Source organism: Thamnophis elegans, chromosome Z (genome assembly GCF_009769535.1).
Source record: "Thamnophis elegans isolate rThaEle1 chromosome Z, rThaEle1.pri, whole genome shotgun sequence".
NCBI lineage: Eukaryota > Metazoa > Chordata > Lepidosauria > Squamata > Colubridae > Thamnophis > Thamnophis elegans.
Window position 1 is genome coordinate 77,822,544 of NC_045558.1, and position 16,048 is coordinate 77,838,591.

The 16,048-nt window shown below is 38.2% G+C and overlaps 1 protein-coding gene across 1 annotated transcript in view; it reads left to right on the forward strand.

Moving 5' to 3' along the window:
* Positions 1-16,048, forward strand: part of CNTNAP2 (contactin associated protein 2) — a 984,443-nt gene that overhangs the window by 930,360 nt on the left and 38,035 nt on the right. The window contains 3 exon segments of the mRNA XM_032235887.1: positions 1,713-1,958; positions 2,493-2,626; positions 5,155-5,248. Of these exon segments, the coding sequence (XP_032091778.1) occupies positions 1,713-1,958; positions 2,493-2,626; positions 5,155-5,248 (474 nt within the window).

A 16,048-nucleotide genomic window follows, 5' to 3' on the forward strand; every position in this document is an offset into this window, starting at 1 on the left:
AGCTTGTGTTTGAATGGGTTTGTCACTTCTCTGCTTTCTCCTTTCTGTCTCCAAGTTGTTTAAAGCAAGTAGTTCTTTTTGGGCTAGTAAGCTAACCCTCCATTTTTCTCCTTTCTTTCTTTTTGCCAAAATCCCAATCTGTCTATCGATATTATTTATACTCTAAAGGTTCTTTGCCTTTTCCAAATTCTGATTTATGTCTGTGGGTTAATTAAATCTTCTTACCAGGCATTTCATTCTGTCTCCTACACGCTCCTGCTCGGATGCTTTGGCCAGAAGCCAGCAGCTTCTTGTGTTGTCATGCTGCCTCCCCTGATGCCGATTCAAAGGACAAATCTCCAACTTACGAGATACCTGTTGCACTCCCTCTGGATCTAATGAGAGGCTGCCCCTTCTTCACACACCCCCCAGGGATGTTCTGATCCAAATGGATCTCTGCATTGGTTTGTTAGACAGAGTTCATGTGAGGCTCTTTGGAGCCCACACCTCCCCTGTCTGTCTTGCTAAGGAACTTCTGGTCGAATCCTATCATTTTCTTGTTTGTTTTTCCACCACTTTGTTGTTTTTTGAATCTTGAATCCAGAAACCTAGACCACAATTCTGTAACTCAGGCCTGCAAACCATGGGAGTGTTTGCTGAATATTTGTAAGAGTTATATTCCCCATCTATACAAAATCTCTTTTTTTTTTTACATTCTTCTACTCTCCAAAAGTCTAGAATAAGGGATCAAGATTTTCCCATTGAGATCAGATGCCAGACTGACCACCCAAAGCTCTTTTTTGCCACTTATACATCTCTTTTCATCCCTCCTTCCATCCCTCTCTCTCCCTCTGTCTCTCTCTCAAAATACCATTGAAACATAAAGTGGGATTGGGTTTGGCTCATGTTTCATAGTACCCTCATGTTTCTTAAACTTTAATTTTTAATAAAGTAGCCAAACAGGAGGGAGGGAGGGAGGGAGGGAGGGAGGGAGAGAGAGAGGAAGGAAGGAAGGAAGGAAGGAAGGAAGGACGGAAGGAAGGAAGGAAGGAAAGAAAAATAGTTTATTGAATTGTTTGAATAAATGTTATTGCTTCTGCTATAGAAAGATAGCTATAAATTCATCAAAGAGAGCTTTGAAAATAACAGTTGTTTGTATATTAGGTTGTTTTACCAGACCTTATCAAAGATACTTTAAAACTTTTTTTTTTCTGAAATAGGATAATGGCAAAACATGCTAGAATTCTGAAGTGTCCTTAAAATGTGTATACTGCTCCTTTTACATTATCTTTGCTTAGCATTTACCTTCACATTTTAACATCTCTTTTCAACCTTTCTAAAACATAGCAAATGAAGATGAGAGGCCCCAGCTAATTTCATATATTTGCATTATGCATCTATTGTGGATAAATTTAAGAACATGCAAATTGAAAGCCTTCAGGAAGGGTAAACATCATAAGCTGAGTTCATAAAACGTAGAGATGCTAATTTATTTTAACAAAATGGGGACTTTTTAAAATGTCTCATTACTCATCAAGATATTAAACCAGGATTTAATCCGCAGGTAAAATGGTTTATGATGAGAGGAAAGAAAATAGAAATATACCAATCCATTGCAATATAATCTATGAAGCTGTGAATTACTTTTTCCAATGTTTTTAAAAGCAGCACCTGTCACATGCTTATCAGAATATGTCATTTTATTTTATATTGTGTGCTTCTTCTTCTGCCAGATGTTGGAGCCTTTTTTGAAGAAGGAATGTGGCTCCGGTATAATTTTTCCTCTGTAGGAAATAATGTGAAGGATTCAGGGAGCAGAACTCTCTTGAGCTCCAAAGAATCAGAGAATTTTGTGTCAGACCTCAATCTCAATAAAGAAGAAATCAATTTTAGCTTCAGCACTAGCAAAGCTCCTTGTATCCTGCTGTACATCAGTTCTTATTCTCAGGACTACATGGCAGTGTTAATTAATCTAGCTGGTAAGTAATTTGTCCTTTTTTTTCTGCGTATTTTACCTCTCCACCATACTACAAAAAAAATTGATGGTACTTAAAAGTGATATTTGAGAACATGTTTTGTATATAGGACAAAAGCACCCAGGGGGAACCCATAGTTACCCTTTATTTACTGCTGACAACATAGTTGTCTCTGTGGGATGTAAATATATCTTGGATTTCAACTCATTATAACAGTCAGCAGGTGACAGTAAAATGCCAACCTTGCTTGATTGCAGAAGCTAAGAAGGATTGGGCCTGCTAATCAGAGGCAAGACAATGTTGAAAAATTCTAGAAATTTGAGACCATATAAGTGGCATGTGGGATTACCACTTCTATAAGGCAGCTAAAAAAAACCCTGCATAGATGCAATCACCAGGAGTTTGGCATGCTTTAGGTTAACTTTACATAATATTCTATAATGGTAAAGAGTATAAAAATTTTAAAGTGGGATTTTTAATGAAATAATCTAATAACAAAATAAAAATTATTTAATTATTTATTATTTCATTTTGTAGGAAATTTACAGGTTCGATACAAACTTGGAGGTGCTAAAGAACCATATAACATCAATGTAGACCATAGGAATGTGTCAAATGGACAGCCACACAGTGTGAATATCACACGGGTAGGAAAAGACATAGTCCTCCAGGTAAAGGCATACCAATGACTTTATAACGGATGCAGCTGAATAATAATATCACTGCTAAGTTTTAAATATCCTACGAAAATTTAACTTGCAAATTTACAGGCTACATGGAGACAAAATGTGGATAAACCTCAAGCAATCAATGAATCAATTATATATGAAACATTTATTCCATCTTTGAAATAGAAGATAAAGAACATAGATAATGGATTATTGTTACTTATTTTCTATCTTCTTTTTATGCAAGAAATCATTTGACTTATGTTTATAATTGCATCATAGTACAATTGAATATCAAAGAAGGAATGAAAGATGTGGTTTATTCGACAGGCCTTGGAGAAGTCTGATTAAAATTTTGATTTTTATCATTAAGTACTATTTTTAAAGCCTTAATATTAGAGAGACATTTATGTAGAACTTCAAAGCAATTGTTTTATTTTGCTTGGGATATGACTATCCCCTCTGCTTCCTAGCCTGTTTCATGTTTTCTGAAAGCTAAATGTGATTATTCTAATTGTGTCCCTTGTCAGATTTTATTTAAAAGAAATATTATATTTACTATTCAATTATTCATTAGATTTAAATCCCACGTTTCCTACAAGCATATATGACTGTGATACGGAATCATAACATGCATGACACTATCATAGTACTGAATTTCAAGTGGTACGAAATTTACTATTTTTTGGTAATAGATATATTTAGACATTTTTGCCAAAGGAATTTCTAAATATATATTCATTATGTTCATAAATATTTTTCTTAGATCATGTTTCTCTTTTTAAAGAGAAAATGCAACACTTTTTAAAATCTCAAACTATAATTAAATTTATTTGTTTATTAATCATTTTATATCACTTTGAAGACTCTGAATGGTATACAATAAAATTATTAATGATGACTTTTCAACTACATGTCTAGGCAAGTAACACATCCATATAGTATTTGTAATTGTTAGTTCTCCCCCTAAGGTTTATTAGAAAAACTATACCAAGAATGGGAGCTGTGCAAATCTTTCTCTTCTATTGATTTACTCCTTGAGAGCCACAAGATGGCACCATATCATAGCTTCTGGAAAGATTCCTGCCAGCAAAACAATAACTTATCAATTTCCAGGCCAATCAATCACCTTCTGAGTGCATTTTCCCAGAAATGCTGAGTCTGGCAGCCATTTCATATGGAGATAGTTGTTTGGGTTTTTTTTTTTATTGTTGAGCTTGTGAGATCTATGATATACATATTGTCTGTATACACAACTGGCTATGTTTCATGGAAATTACTATTTTCTTGGCAAAAGATACCCACATTCCTGTAATAGTGGCAAATAATAAAATTCACAATGATATTCCCGTAAACTGTGTAGTATCACTGCAGTACACTAATAAACTCTGATAGTCTGTATAAAAAGGCTCTTTTTTATTATCTTGACCATCCAATAACATTTCTTAAAAAAACATATTGGGTTACTAAACTGTTAATAGTTTATCGCTGTCAAAGGATAAGAACACAGCTCCCAAATGCACTGAATTTTTAACATTGTATTTTAAAGTTTTCTAGCCAAGGCATAATTTGCATCCAATTTCTTCTTTGTTTGGGCCTTTTAGCCAATTTCAGCACTTGGCCAAGAACATCTGAATATTTTATATAGAACATATAAGCAAACCAAAAGGGCAGTTTAAACATCAGAAGATTGCATTTATAACAGTATACCAAAACTTATTGAGCTGTGAAATTTATATTCTTTTTTCTACATCCCTGTTTCTAGCTCCTCTTTCTCCCTAATTTCAAGTTATGTTAAAGTCAAAAATATTTAAATAACTTTTAAATTTGAATTCAATGGATTTTATGTATTTCTATATCTCAAATAATAGAAATGTCAAATTATCCCAAAATAAATATGGGGTATTTTTTATTTTGTAATAAAGAAATCCAAATTCAACAAATCTAATTTGTTGAAAACAAAAAACTGAAGCTCAATTTTAAGCCTAGACTGCTCTCTCTTTTTCTCTTACTCTCACTTCAATCTTATCAAAATTTGATATCAAATTTGCCATTTGGATCTGTGTCAAATTTGAATAAATATCTTTTGCAATCTACCAGGAATGCGAGATTAAATAAATGCCTTTAATTTTAGTTTCTCACTTAATGGATAATGGAAATTATTGTGCATTTTATAGCAGGACAGCTGTGTTAGTCTATGGGGACAGTTTATGAAAGTGTATACCTTTTAATAAAATGTATTAGTCAGATAAGGTGCCACTAGCCTCCTGATTTTTGTGATTTTATGTGACCAAGTTAATTTGAGGTGGAATGGAATTGAATGAATGCCATATTTAGGAAGTATGTTTTCAAAGGATTGATGACCTGATCTTGATTGCCTAATTATGCCAATTGTGGTAAACTGCTTATCAGGGATAAAACAAGAACATCTGAAAGCAGAGCAGTGCATATCATCAGGGAAGATCCACTTCAGTAACTTTATTAGCTTGCAATCTTCAAAGTTTGACATCTTTGTTTTCATGTTTCTCTAGCTGGACCTTTATCCCCCAATAAGCTACACTATACCAGGATCATCAAGCCTTCAGTTCAGCTCACTGAAGTCACTCTTTCTAGGAAAAGTAATAGGTAAACATTTTTTTCAGAAATTGTTTATGTTTATATGGATTTTAGCTTTAATTAGTACATCATTCAACTCTTTTTAATTGTAAGTTACTTAGAGTTTAGAGTTAAACTCCAAATTGCAAAATAAATAAAACAAATACATACAATGGCGCTGCTTCTCTGGTATACACTGCCCCATATATGATTAGTTTTCAAAAGAGAATCAATGATTTCAGTTTTTATTTGTCATCATTTTTCATATCTTTGAAAGGCCCTGTTAAATAATTGTGATATAAAAATGGAAGTCATACTTAATTTTTTAGCAAATCTGAAGGAGATAGATGATTAAAAGATAAGAAATAGAAATAAAATATTAAATCAGCTCCTACCACTAAGCCACAGAGGCTGACAATGAATCACTTCAGTATTCTCTGACCCCTGCTGCAAGAAAAAAATAGTAGCCATTACTTTTTCTCCATCCTTTAATGGACAGATAGGGATAAGTATTTTTTTTCTCACTGCAAATCTATTGAAGCAGGGGCTGGAAGGCCTAGAGACAAGGAGGAGGAGGAAGAGGAAGTAGAGGAGGAGGCAGCTTTTTGGAGTTTCTTGTATTCAACATTATTTTTTAGTAAATTGAAATTTATCTTAAAGTTCTGAATGATTTCTGGTATACTCCAATTCTGTACTTCTAAATTCTACCTGCCTCCAAAGAATTCTTATGTCTTACTTGTCAAGCACTTTCAAACCTCCTTTTTGATAACACTAAATCAAATGACTCATGTACAGATAGTCTTAGACTTGCAACACTTAATTTAGTGACTGTTCAATGTTACAATGGCAATGAAAAAAGTGACTTATGAACATTTTTCATATTTATGAATATTGTAGCATCCCCATGGTCACATGATTTACATTTGGATGCTTGATAATTGACTCACATTTATGACAGTTGCGGTGTCCCAAAATTATGTGATCTCCTTTTGTGACTTTCTAACAAGCAAAGTCAATGGGGAAAACAAGATTCATATAACAACCAGTTTATTAATTTAACAACTGCAGTGATTCACGAATAGGGCAAGGAAAGTCATAAAATGGGGCAAAACTCACTTACATTTCTCACAACAATCTAAATTTGGGGGTCAGTTGTGGTCATGTTGAGGACTACCCATAGTCCATAAGCTTTGCCAGAATTAGGTTTGATCAGCAGATATTTGGAACAATGGGAGTAGCCTCAGATGCTAAAGCACAAAGCTTTCTGTACTTCCTGGTCCTCCTGCCCTATGTTTAGAAGCAGTGATGTGCTGGCAGGGGAGGCAGGCTGAGCTAGTTGCTGCCAGAGTCAGTGGATGACTCTGCTTAGTGCTTAACTGTTTAAAAAAGCCTCTAAAAAAGTGCCCTCTACAGGAGAAGGCAGGAGAACCACGTGCCTCATTTAGTCTGACTTTATGATCACTCGAGCAGAGTTAAGAAAGGTTTAAAAGCCGAAAAATTCCTTCTGTAGATGAGGCACGTGGTTCTCTTGCCTCCTCCTGTAGAGGGCGTTTTTAGAGGCTTTTTTAAACAGTTAAGCAGAGTCATCCATTGGGGACTCTGGCAGCAGCTAGCCCAGCCTGACCTCAGCAGTTCTTGCCTTTTTCCTTTTACATTTTTACATTTTCATGAAGGCAGGTAAGAGCAGAGTTGAAATCCTCTGTGAAACAACTGGAAAACGTATGTGGGTCGGAGGGAGGAGGAAGAATTAAAAATTAATGTAATTTGTAAGTAATTGTAAGTAATTTGTGTATGTGTGTGTGTGTGTGTGTGTGTGTTTCTTCACTCAGACAAACTCTCAATTTGATAGGGAAGGGGGTAGGAGAGGCAGGGCAGGCAGCCCGCCAGCTTTCTTTCTCTGTGTCCACGGCAGCCCACCAGCAGAGGCGGGTCTTTTGCCCGCCTCTGGTGGTGGGCTGCCGCTTTCTTTTGCCCAGACATGGCAGCTCGTCTGAGCTGCCCGCCTCTGGGCAAAAGAAAGCGGCAGCCCACCAGCTTGCTTTCTTTTGCCCGCCTCTATGTCTGCCTGAGCATTCTCTTCTCTCCCCCGACACCCCACTGTCTAAAGCGCTTCTTTTCGCCCCCCTGTCAAAGCTCAGGCGGGCAAAAGAAAGAAAGCACTTTAGACAGTGGGATGTGGGGGGAGAAGACTGCCTCACAGCCATAAACCTCACCGCACGTCACTGTTTAGAAGTAAAATCAAATTGCAGTGTGGTGGCTTCTATATATGGAAATGGAGTTTACCTTTCTATCTTACTCTCTGCATTAGTAATAAAAGTATCTTAAGTTGGTCCTTTAGGAACCACTGGGGTGGAAGACTCATCTGTTATTAAAAGACAGTTGCTATAGACCATTGCTTAGCTATGAAAACTAGCTAGGTGACTTTTAGCCAGTCACACTCTTTCAACCCAACTCACCTCCCAGGTTTTTGTTATGGGGAAAATAGGAAGAAGAAGGTATGTTGAGGTTGAGTTATGTGTAGAAAACATAGAAGTGAGGGGAAATAAAAATAATAAAATAATGTAATGAAAGGCCTGGATGCTATGCTTTTTGAAGGTTCCTGAGACAATTAAATATTTTTGTAAAGATAACTAGCCTTTTCTTTTTGCAATTTCCTTACTTCCTTTTTCTCATATATTACTTATTTAATGAACATTTGAATTAGAATATAAATGTGATTGGATATTTTTCCTAATAGCCATTCCCAATCTATGGAATATTTGTCCCTTCTGGGCCAAAACATGGCTGAGAAAGCAAGAGACAGAAAGAGAGAGAAAGAGATGTATTCACTGAAACCCTAAGCATCAGCAAGAACAGCTTGTCATAATTTATGCATCCCTTTTTTCCATTCTGAGGTTGAAGCACAAAACTGGGTGCTCATCAGTTTTAGTGTTCATGCCCATGTGGTTTTAGGAGAAATTTCACAAAACTATAAAGCTGGCAAGAGCATTACCTCCACATTTTTCCATCAACTGTTTCTGATTCCCTCCTCTTCAAAATGTATAGAAGTCTTTTGGCTTGAAATAGTAAAATTTGGGGGGGGGGGTGATGGGGGTAGTGGTTGTGTTAATGGTAGTGGTGATGATGCTAGTACCAACCTTAGGCAAGTTTGATTTTGTACAACAATAAAAATTAAAAAAAAACTATAGTTAAATTATTTGAAATATATTTCATAAATGTATTTCATAATTGTTCTTCATGAAATAATGTGGAAGTAGAGATGTCTGACTTATCTCTACAACCATTTTGAAATATGATTGGTTAAGGCACTCTTACCTGCTTAAGAAAGTTATGAGTCAAATAATAAAAATAGAAATATGTAAGTATAATATTTATCACAATCTTAATATCAGTGATGATAAGTAAATGATAGCTTGAGAAATCTGTGCTCAGTTTTCTGACTCCTTAATAACTAGAAACAAATGTACATCACTCAGATTGATACAATGATATAGTTTAATATCCTTATCAATTAAAATACTCTTGTTAGTTAAAAATAGTATTCTATCTAGTGATCTTCTAGTGATCTTTTTCTCTTATCGGCAAATGGAAATGCTCCATCTTATATAAGTTTAATCATTGTTGCTACTCTCTGGAAGCCATGGTAGCCTTAATTTATGATCAAGCCAAAGTTAAAATAAGGCAGAAAATAATAGATATTTAACCTTACTCCAGCCAGATATCTAAAGGCAGATTGAAAATGGATATTTATTACCTGTTACCTTGCCTGCAGAAAAAGAATAATTGTATGATTATTTACAAGATCATAGTATCATATTATTTCATCTCCATCAATTGTTTTATAATTCTGTATTTTAGTTTATTAGTAACTAATTGTTGTTACTTGCGAAGTCGTGTCTAACCCATCGTGACCCCATGGACAATGTTCCTCCAGGCCTTCTGTCCTCTACCACCCTCTGGATCCATTTAAGCTCATGCCTACTGCTTTGGTGACTCCATCCAGCCACCTCATTTTCTGTCGTCCCCTTCTTCTTTTGCTCTCAATCTTTCCCTGTATTAGGCTCTTCTTCAGTGAGTCCTTCTTTCTCATTAGATGGCCAAAGTATTTGAGTTTGATGTTCAGGATCTAGCCTTCTAAAGAACAGTCAGGGTTAATCTCCTCTAGGACTGACTGGTTTGATCATCTTGCAATCCAAGGGACTCGCAGGATCACAGTTCAAAGGCCTCAATTCTTTAGCACTCAGCCTTTCTCATGGTCCAACTTTCATAGCCATACATTGCAACTGGGAAAACCACAGACTTGACTATACACACTTTTGTTGGCAGGGTGATACTAAAATATTGTTATTCTGTTGTTTACATTATTGATATTCTTGTTGGATCTTGGATCATTATGCTAACTTAAAAGGATAACAAATTCCTTTTAGGTTTAGTTAGTCTTCCTGGTTTTATAAATATTAATGCTTATAATTCTGGTATATTTTATTACTCAATAGTTGTAGAAGCTTTATTGTATTCTATAATATTCTTGGCTTACAAATGGTAAATGAGGCTAGGTACTCTTTCACTAAGTGATATAATCAGAAGAGATAATGTCATGACTCTGATTTATGATGAAATTTCTGGCAGTCCCAAAATATCTTGTGCTGCTGCAACATCTGACAATCACAAGATTGCCATTTGCAACCTCCTACCAGCTTCCCCATTAATTTTGCTTGTTGGAAACTGGCATTGAAAGTAATAAATGACAATCATGTGTCCAGGGGACACTGCAACATCAAAATTAAGAATTATAACTGACAATCATATGACTGCAGGGATACTGTGACAGCCACCTTCTCAACAACCTTCCCTAAGAAAGGGAGGTTGGAGACTGGACGATAGCTGGGTCCAGAGAGGGCCTCTTAAGGATGGGTCTTACCACCGCTTCCTTCAAAGATTGCGGGAAAGATCCTTCCTGCAGAGACGTGTTCGTGATCCTCTGGAACCAGCCTCGTGTTACCTCCCTGCTGGTCGAGACCAATGAGGAGGGACACGGGTCCAGTAAACAGGTGGAGGCACTCATCGCTCCCATGGCCTTGTCCACTTCCTCAGGAGTGACACGCTGGAACTCATTCCAAGAAGTCTGATCAAGGCCCTCCCTCGGCATCTCCGCTAGTACTGTCCAAGTGGAGTCAAGGTCCGTCCGAATTTGAGTGATTTTGTCCAACAGAAACTGAACAAATTCCTCAGCCCTTCCCTGTAAGGGTTCCCCCGCGTCCTCCCCTTTCAGGAGGGAGCGGGTTATCCTAAACAGGGCGGCCGGGTGAGATTCTGCAGACACAATAAGAGCGGAAAAATGCGTACATTTTGCCGCTCGTATCGCCACTAAATAAGTCCTAATAAAGGCTCTTAGTTGTGTTCGGTCAGATTGGGAGTTGCTAGCCCTCCAATGTCGCTCTAGGCATCTCTTTTGGCGCTTCATCTCCCGGAGTTCCTCGGTAAACCAAAGTGCCCTCCTGGATCCACTATCGCGGAGAGGCCGCAAAGGCGCAATCCAATCTAGTGCCTCCGTCGCTGCTGTATTCCAAGCAGCGACCAAGCGGCGACCAAGGACTCTGTCGGATTGTGGGCAAGGGAGTCAGGTATCTCTCCAAGCTCCTTCTGAAACCCAATGGGTCCATCAGGCGCCTGGGGTGGAACCATTTAATCGGTCCCACCTCCCTGCAGTGGGGGAGTAGCTTTCGAAAGTCAAGCCTCAGCAGGAAGTGATCTGACCATGACAAGGGCGAGATCTCTATTCCCCTTAGTTCAATATCACGTTTCCACTGCCCCGAGAGAAACACAAGTTCGAGCGTGTGTCCCGCTGTATGAGTCGGACCCTGAATTACCTGGGTCAAGTCCATGGTTGTCATGGAAGCCATGAACTCCTGAGCCCCATTAGAGCATTCGCCGAGAGATGGCAGGTTGAAGTCCCCCAGTACTATTAGTCTGGGGAACTTAACCACCAGTCTGGCTACTGACTCTAGGAGCATAGGCAGGGCGTAGGCAGGGCTGTTGTGACGCAGCTGGGAGGTAGGTACGTCAGAAACAAGCCCACTTGACCCCCTAGGTCCAACTTCACGAGAAGAGACCAGGGCCCTGACTTCTCTTGTCACCAGGTCCTTGAGTTGAGCTTTCAGGGCCGGAACAAGGGAGCGCTGTGACGTAGCACCCCCATCCTCCTAGACCCCTCCCCACCTCCCCCGACTCCCATTCTTCCCAGCAGGCCATTCATACCATTCACTCTAGGATGAGAGGCGGGTCTGGGCCCCCATCCACTTCTGCTTCTGCACTCAGTGGAGGGGCTCCAGGCCGCACTCTCAGTCCTCTCATATATACCGCACAGGCATTCTCCTCATACATAACCATTGTAACCGTTAAAAACATATAATAGAACAGTAATACAAAAAATATATAATTAATTTAGTTTAAAAACGTGGGATCATTCATCTTCATACATACAAACATTCATTCCGCATACAAGAAAAATTTGCACAGGTTTCAATTTCCTGCAAGCAGTTCATACAGTTCAAATGGCTGGAAAACCAGTGACAGTGCAGGGGGAGAGTATCTCGTCTTCCCTTCTCTCCTGTAGACCTGGAGCGGTGCCACACAGGGAGCCAAAGTCTGGTGTGGCTGAGGCGGACTGAAGGGGGGGATGCGTCAGATGAAAAGGCGTTAAGTCCCCACCCGCAACTTCACCGTCTTCCGTCGCCCCCTTCCACTGAAGGAATGTAATAGGAAACAAGCTGCAGGCGTTGCCGGTATACCATAGAATTTTCATGCTCGTTGCAGCGATGGTATTTTTTGAAAGAGTAAAGCGGAGGAGGAAACGGAGAAGAAGAAGTGGGAGAGGCTCTAGCCGAGGCCAGGAATGATGATCGGTCAATCTCCAGATGCCCTGCCTATCCAAAATTTGTAGCGCCAAAAGTAAGGTCCCATCTGAGGCGGTAGGCTTGGGGCGGCATCGGGTGGCGATGGTCATAATAAATGAAGCCGGGGTCGAAAGTCTAGAAGTCCAGAAGCCACATTTAAAAAGAGCCAAGTGTCAAATAACAAGAGGCCCCGTAGCGGTGACGGCAGAGTGGAGGAGAGGCTGCGCCGAAAGGAAAGGCCAAGCCAAAGGGAAAGGGAGGGGGCATCCGGGAGAGCCGCAGTGGCAGCAGATAGAACCAGCCACCCACTCTCGCCCAGTACCGTCATAGGCTGACCACCTCCTCCATGGGGCGATAAATAGTCTGGCACAGGTCCAGGGCTCCCCACGGTCGAAAAAATGAGGTTGAAAACGGCAAAAACACTGCCTGGAAGCGCCGCCGTCAGCGCAACGCCGCCATCACCGTCGCTGCCAATCAGCACAAGAGCCACCAAGAGCGGCAACACCAAGTGGGAACCGCCCGAAAGTGGCGACCCCCCCAGATAGTTGTCTCTTCGGGTCCCCTGGAACTCACTCTCCTACAGGAACCCCTTCCCGCAAAGTTTCCAGGTTAAAATCCATAGGTTTTAAGCATTTAGTTTTTTAACATTTCTACAGCATGATCTTGGCTTGGCACAAGAATAATATAGTTATGTCTCTGGAAATGTGATCTGATTATCTCTACATGAATTTCCTCAGAAATTACTTAACAGAGCACCCAATCAAGGCAAAGTATTCTTATTAAGGGTCAAATCAGCAAAATGCACAATTATTTCTAGATACCACTTTTTATATATACTACATGTTAATGAGAATGTGTCTATCAATGGAAAAAGAAAAATTAAAGCATATAATTCCATGTTTTAATTCAAGAGAACACTACTAGAGCTTCAACAAAACAAGTCACTGGAAATGATTAAAGCACCAATGAATTGAGTAGGAACTGTCAAAAATATATCCTGATGTTGTCAGCAGATATAATTTTTATAATTTGTAGTACACATCTTATTTATAAATCTATTTACTCTTCATTTATTTTCCAAGTTGACTAAATGCTCATAGATCATTGCATTCATTTACAATTTAACAAATAAGGGGTTGAAGTTGTTAAAATATAAGAAATAAAAATAAAACATGTGAAACATATTCAATCAACTCAAATATCTGGAGACAGAAGAATGGAAAATGGGCTCCTATAATCTCCATTTCCCAAGCTCTTCCTTGGATATCCACACATCCCCCATCTTATTTGTTTCTGAAGAGCTGTAAAGACTGGGTTCTTAGGGATGGCATTTAAGGATATAGTGGTTTAGCCTATCATTGAAACATGGCATTGTCATGATTTCTGGAGTGAGATTTATTTATTTTTTTTAAAAATGCAACCTTATGCATTCTGTAGTCTAGTCTCTATAAAAGTCTAGGAAAACTAGCAGAATTGCAGCCCAACGAAATAAACAAATTTCACATAAGGAATTCTAAAGCATTGTTAGGTTGAGGACTGGAGACAAAATACATGTTTTAAGGTTAGGATAGTCATCACTTAAGAAAGCTTCAAAATATCTCCATTTTACTGCACCCTTTTGGTGCCTATTGGATATTTTTAAACATTAAGCACACATACTCTCTCTTTCTTCCTCTGTGTCTATGTAAGAGAAAGAGAAAGAAAGAGAGAGCACTGTGTTACTCTATCGTGGTGAAGAAAATAGTGCTACCAAACTCCTGGTTTTCTGCCTCTTTCTCTCTCCATCTTATGTAATTTGAGTTTGAGTTAGTTAAAACATTTAAGAATTCTTTTATTGCCTCATTTTGATTTATAATAGCAGATTGTTCCTGGAAGAATTCATACTGTATAACAGCCATGATAATTCATAACTGATTTATACCAATGTGTGACATGTGGGTTTCCTGTGAGAATAAAAACTTATACTATTATCATAGCTATTTCCTATCATCTTTCTGCCATATGCTTTTTTCCAATTGCCACAGTTCTGTCAGAGAAATTAATTCTACATATAAATTAATATTGTATATAAGATGTTGAGATAATAGTTTTGCATAAAAGAATTAATCAACCAGCAGTATTTTGAACTAATAAAGTGAGGGACTCAGAGAATCTAAGAGGTTCAAATCCTTAACTATTGTGGAACTCATTGAATGATTTGGGGGCAGTCATTCTCTCTTAACTCACAGGGCTGTTGAGGGTAGAGCACTAAAAGTGCTATCTTGAACCCTTGGGGAAAAGATGGACAATCATTTCTAAATAGTAGAGATTTTTTACCTTTGTGGTTATACTGTGTCTTGATATGTCATGGTAGCAGCTTCGTGTATCTGCAGTTCATGGTATCTGTTAGGGACCTGAAACCTTGTTCAAAGTAAGTAGCAAACTTTCTAATGCCAGATCATAAATTTATTAAAAATAAAAGAACCATTACAATATTTTGTCTAACTTACTAAAACATTATAATATTTTATTTCACTCTCAAGTTATTTGTTTACTAAATTTGTATGCCACCCATTTCTCTACCAAGCAACTCTCAATGGCTTACAATATCATAAATAACAGAATAAAACAATTGGAGAATTAAAACATCAAACATTAACAGTTAAAAACATTATAAGTGTTATTAAAACAGATACAAAGAATCAATGCATCAGCAGGGCAGAGATGGGATTGTCTACTAGTCTATAATTTGTAGAAGTATACTACCCCATAATGCCCTGGTAAGATCACTTGGAATACTGCATCCAGTTTTGTTCATCACAATGTTAAAAAGATGTTGAGATTCTAGAAATAGTACAGAAAGAAGTAACAAAGGTAATTAGAAGATTAAAGGCTAAAACACATAAATAATTGTTGTAGGAATTGGGTATGTCTAGTTTAATTAAAAGGACTAGGGATGATATGATAGCAGTGTTCCAATATTTGAGGAGCTCCACAAAGGAGAGGAAGCCAACCTATTCTCCAAAGAACCAGAAGGCAGGAGAAGAAGAAATGAGTGGAAATTAATCAAGGAGAGAAGCAACCTAGAACTAAGGAGAAAATTTCCTGACAGAACAGTTGATCAGTGAAACAACTTGCCTCCAGAAGTTGCAGAGGTTCCAATACTAGAAGTTTCTAAGGCGAGTTTGGATAACCATTTGTCTGAAATTATATAGGATTTCCTGCCTGAGCAGGCGGTTGGACTAGAAGGTCCCTTCCAGCTCTTTTATTCTGTTACTAGCCACCTTCAAAATGAGATGCCCCTATTAGGACCCCAAGCCAGTTGGCAGAATCAGGCTCTTTCAGAAACCTGAGAGGATTGAAGGAGATCTTACCTCAAGGGGTATGATATTCTAACTGGCAGGAACTATGGCAGAAAAGCATCTTCTCCATTTTTTCTGCTTTTAAAAAAGGATGTCAGGTATTCCAGTTGAAGTAGAGTTTGATTGTATTAGTAATAATATTGATTATATACATTTAAACGCAAAATCCCTAAATTTACTATCTTAATCATTCCTGGTGCCCCTTTATTATTCCATATGTTTAGGAGTTATGGTGAAATATGTTAAAATAGATGGTACTTGAACTGATTGTGTTTCACTTTTCAGTTTTTAAATACCGTATATACTCGAGTATAGGCCGACCCGAATATAAGCCGAGGCACCTAATTTTACCACAAAAAACTGGAAAAGTTATTGACTCGAGTATAAGCCTAGGGTGGGAAATGCAGCAGCTACCGGTAAATTTCAAAAATAAAAATAGATACCAATAATGTTTTTGAATATTTATTTCAAAGAAAAACAGTAAACTAGCGGTGTATTCAATGAAATACTTCACTCACCTCATGATGCTGATGTCCCGCTGTGATGATGATGTCCCATGCAGCCGCGGGAGCGATGTCCCGCCTCCTATGACA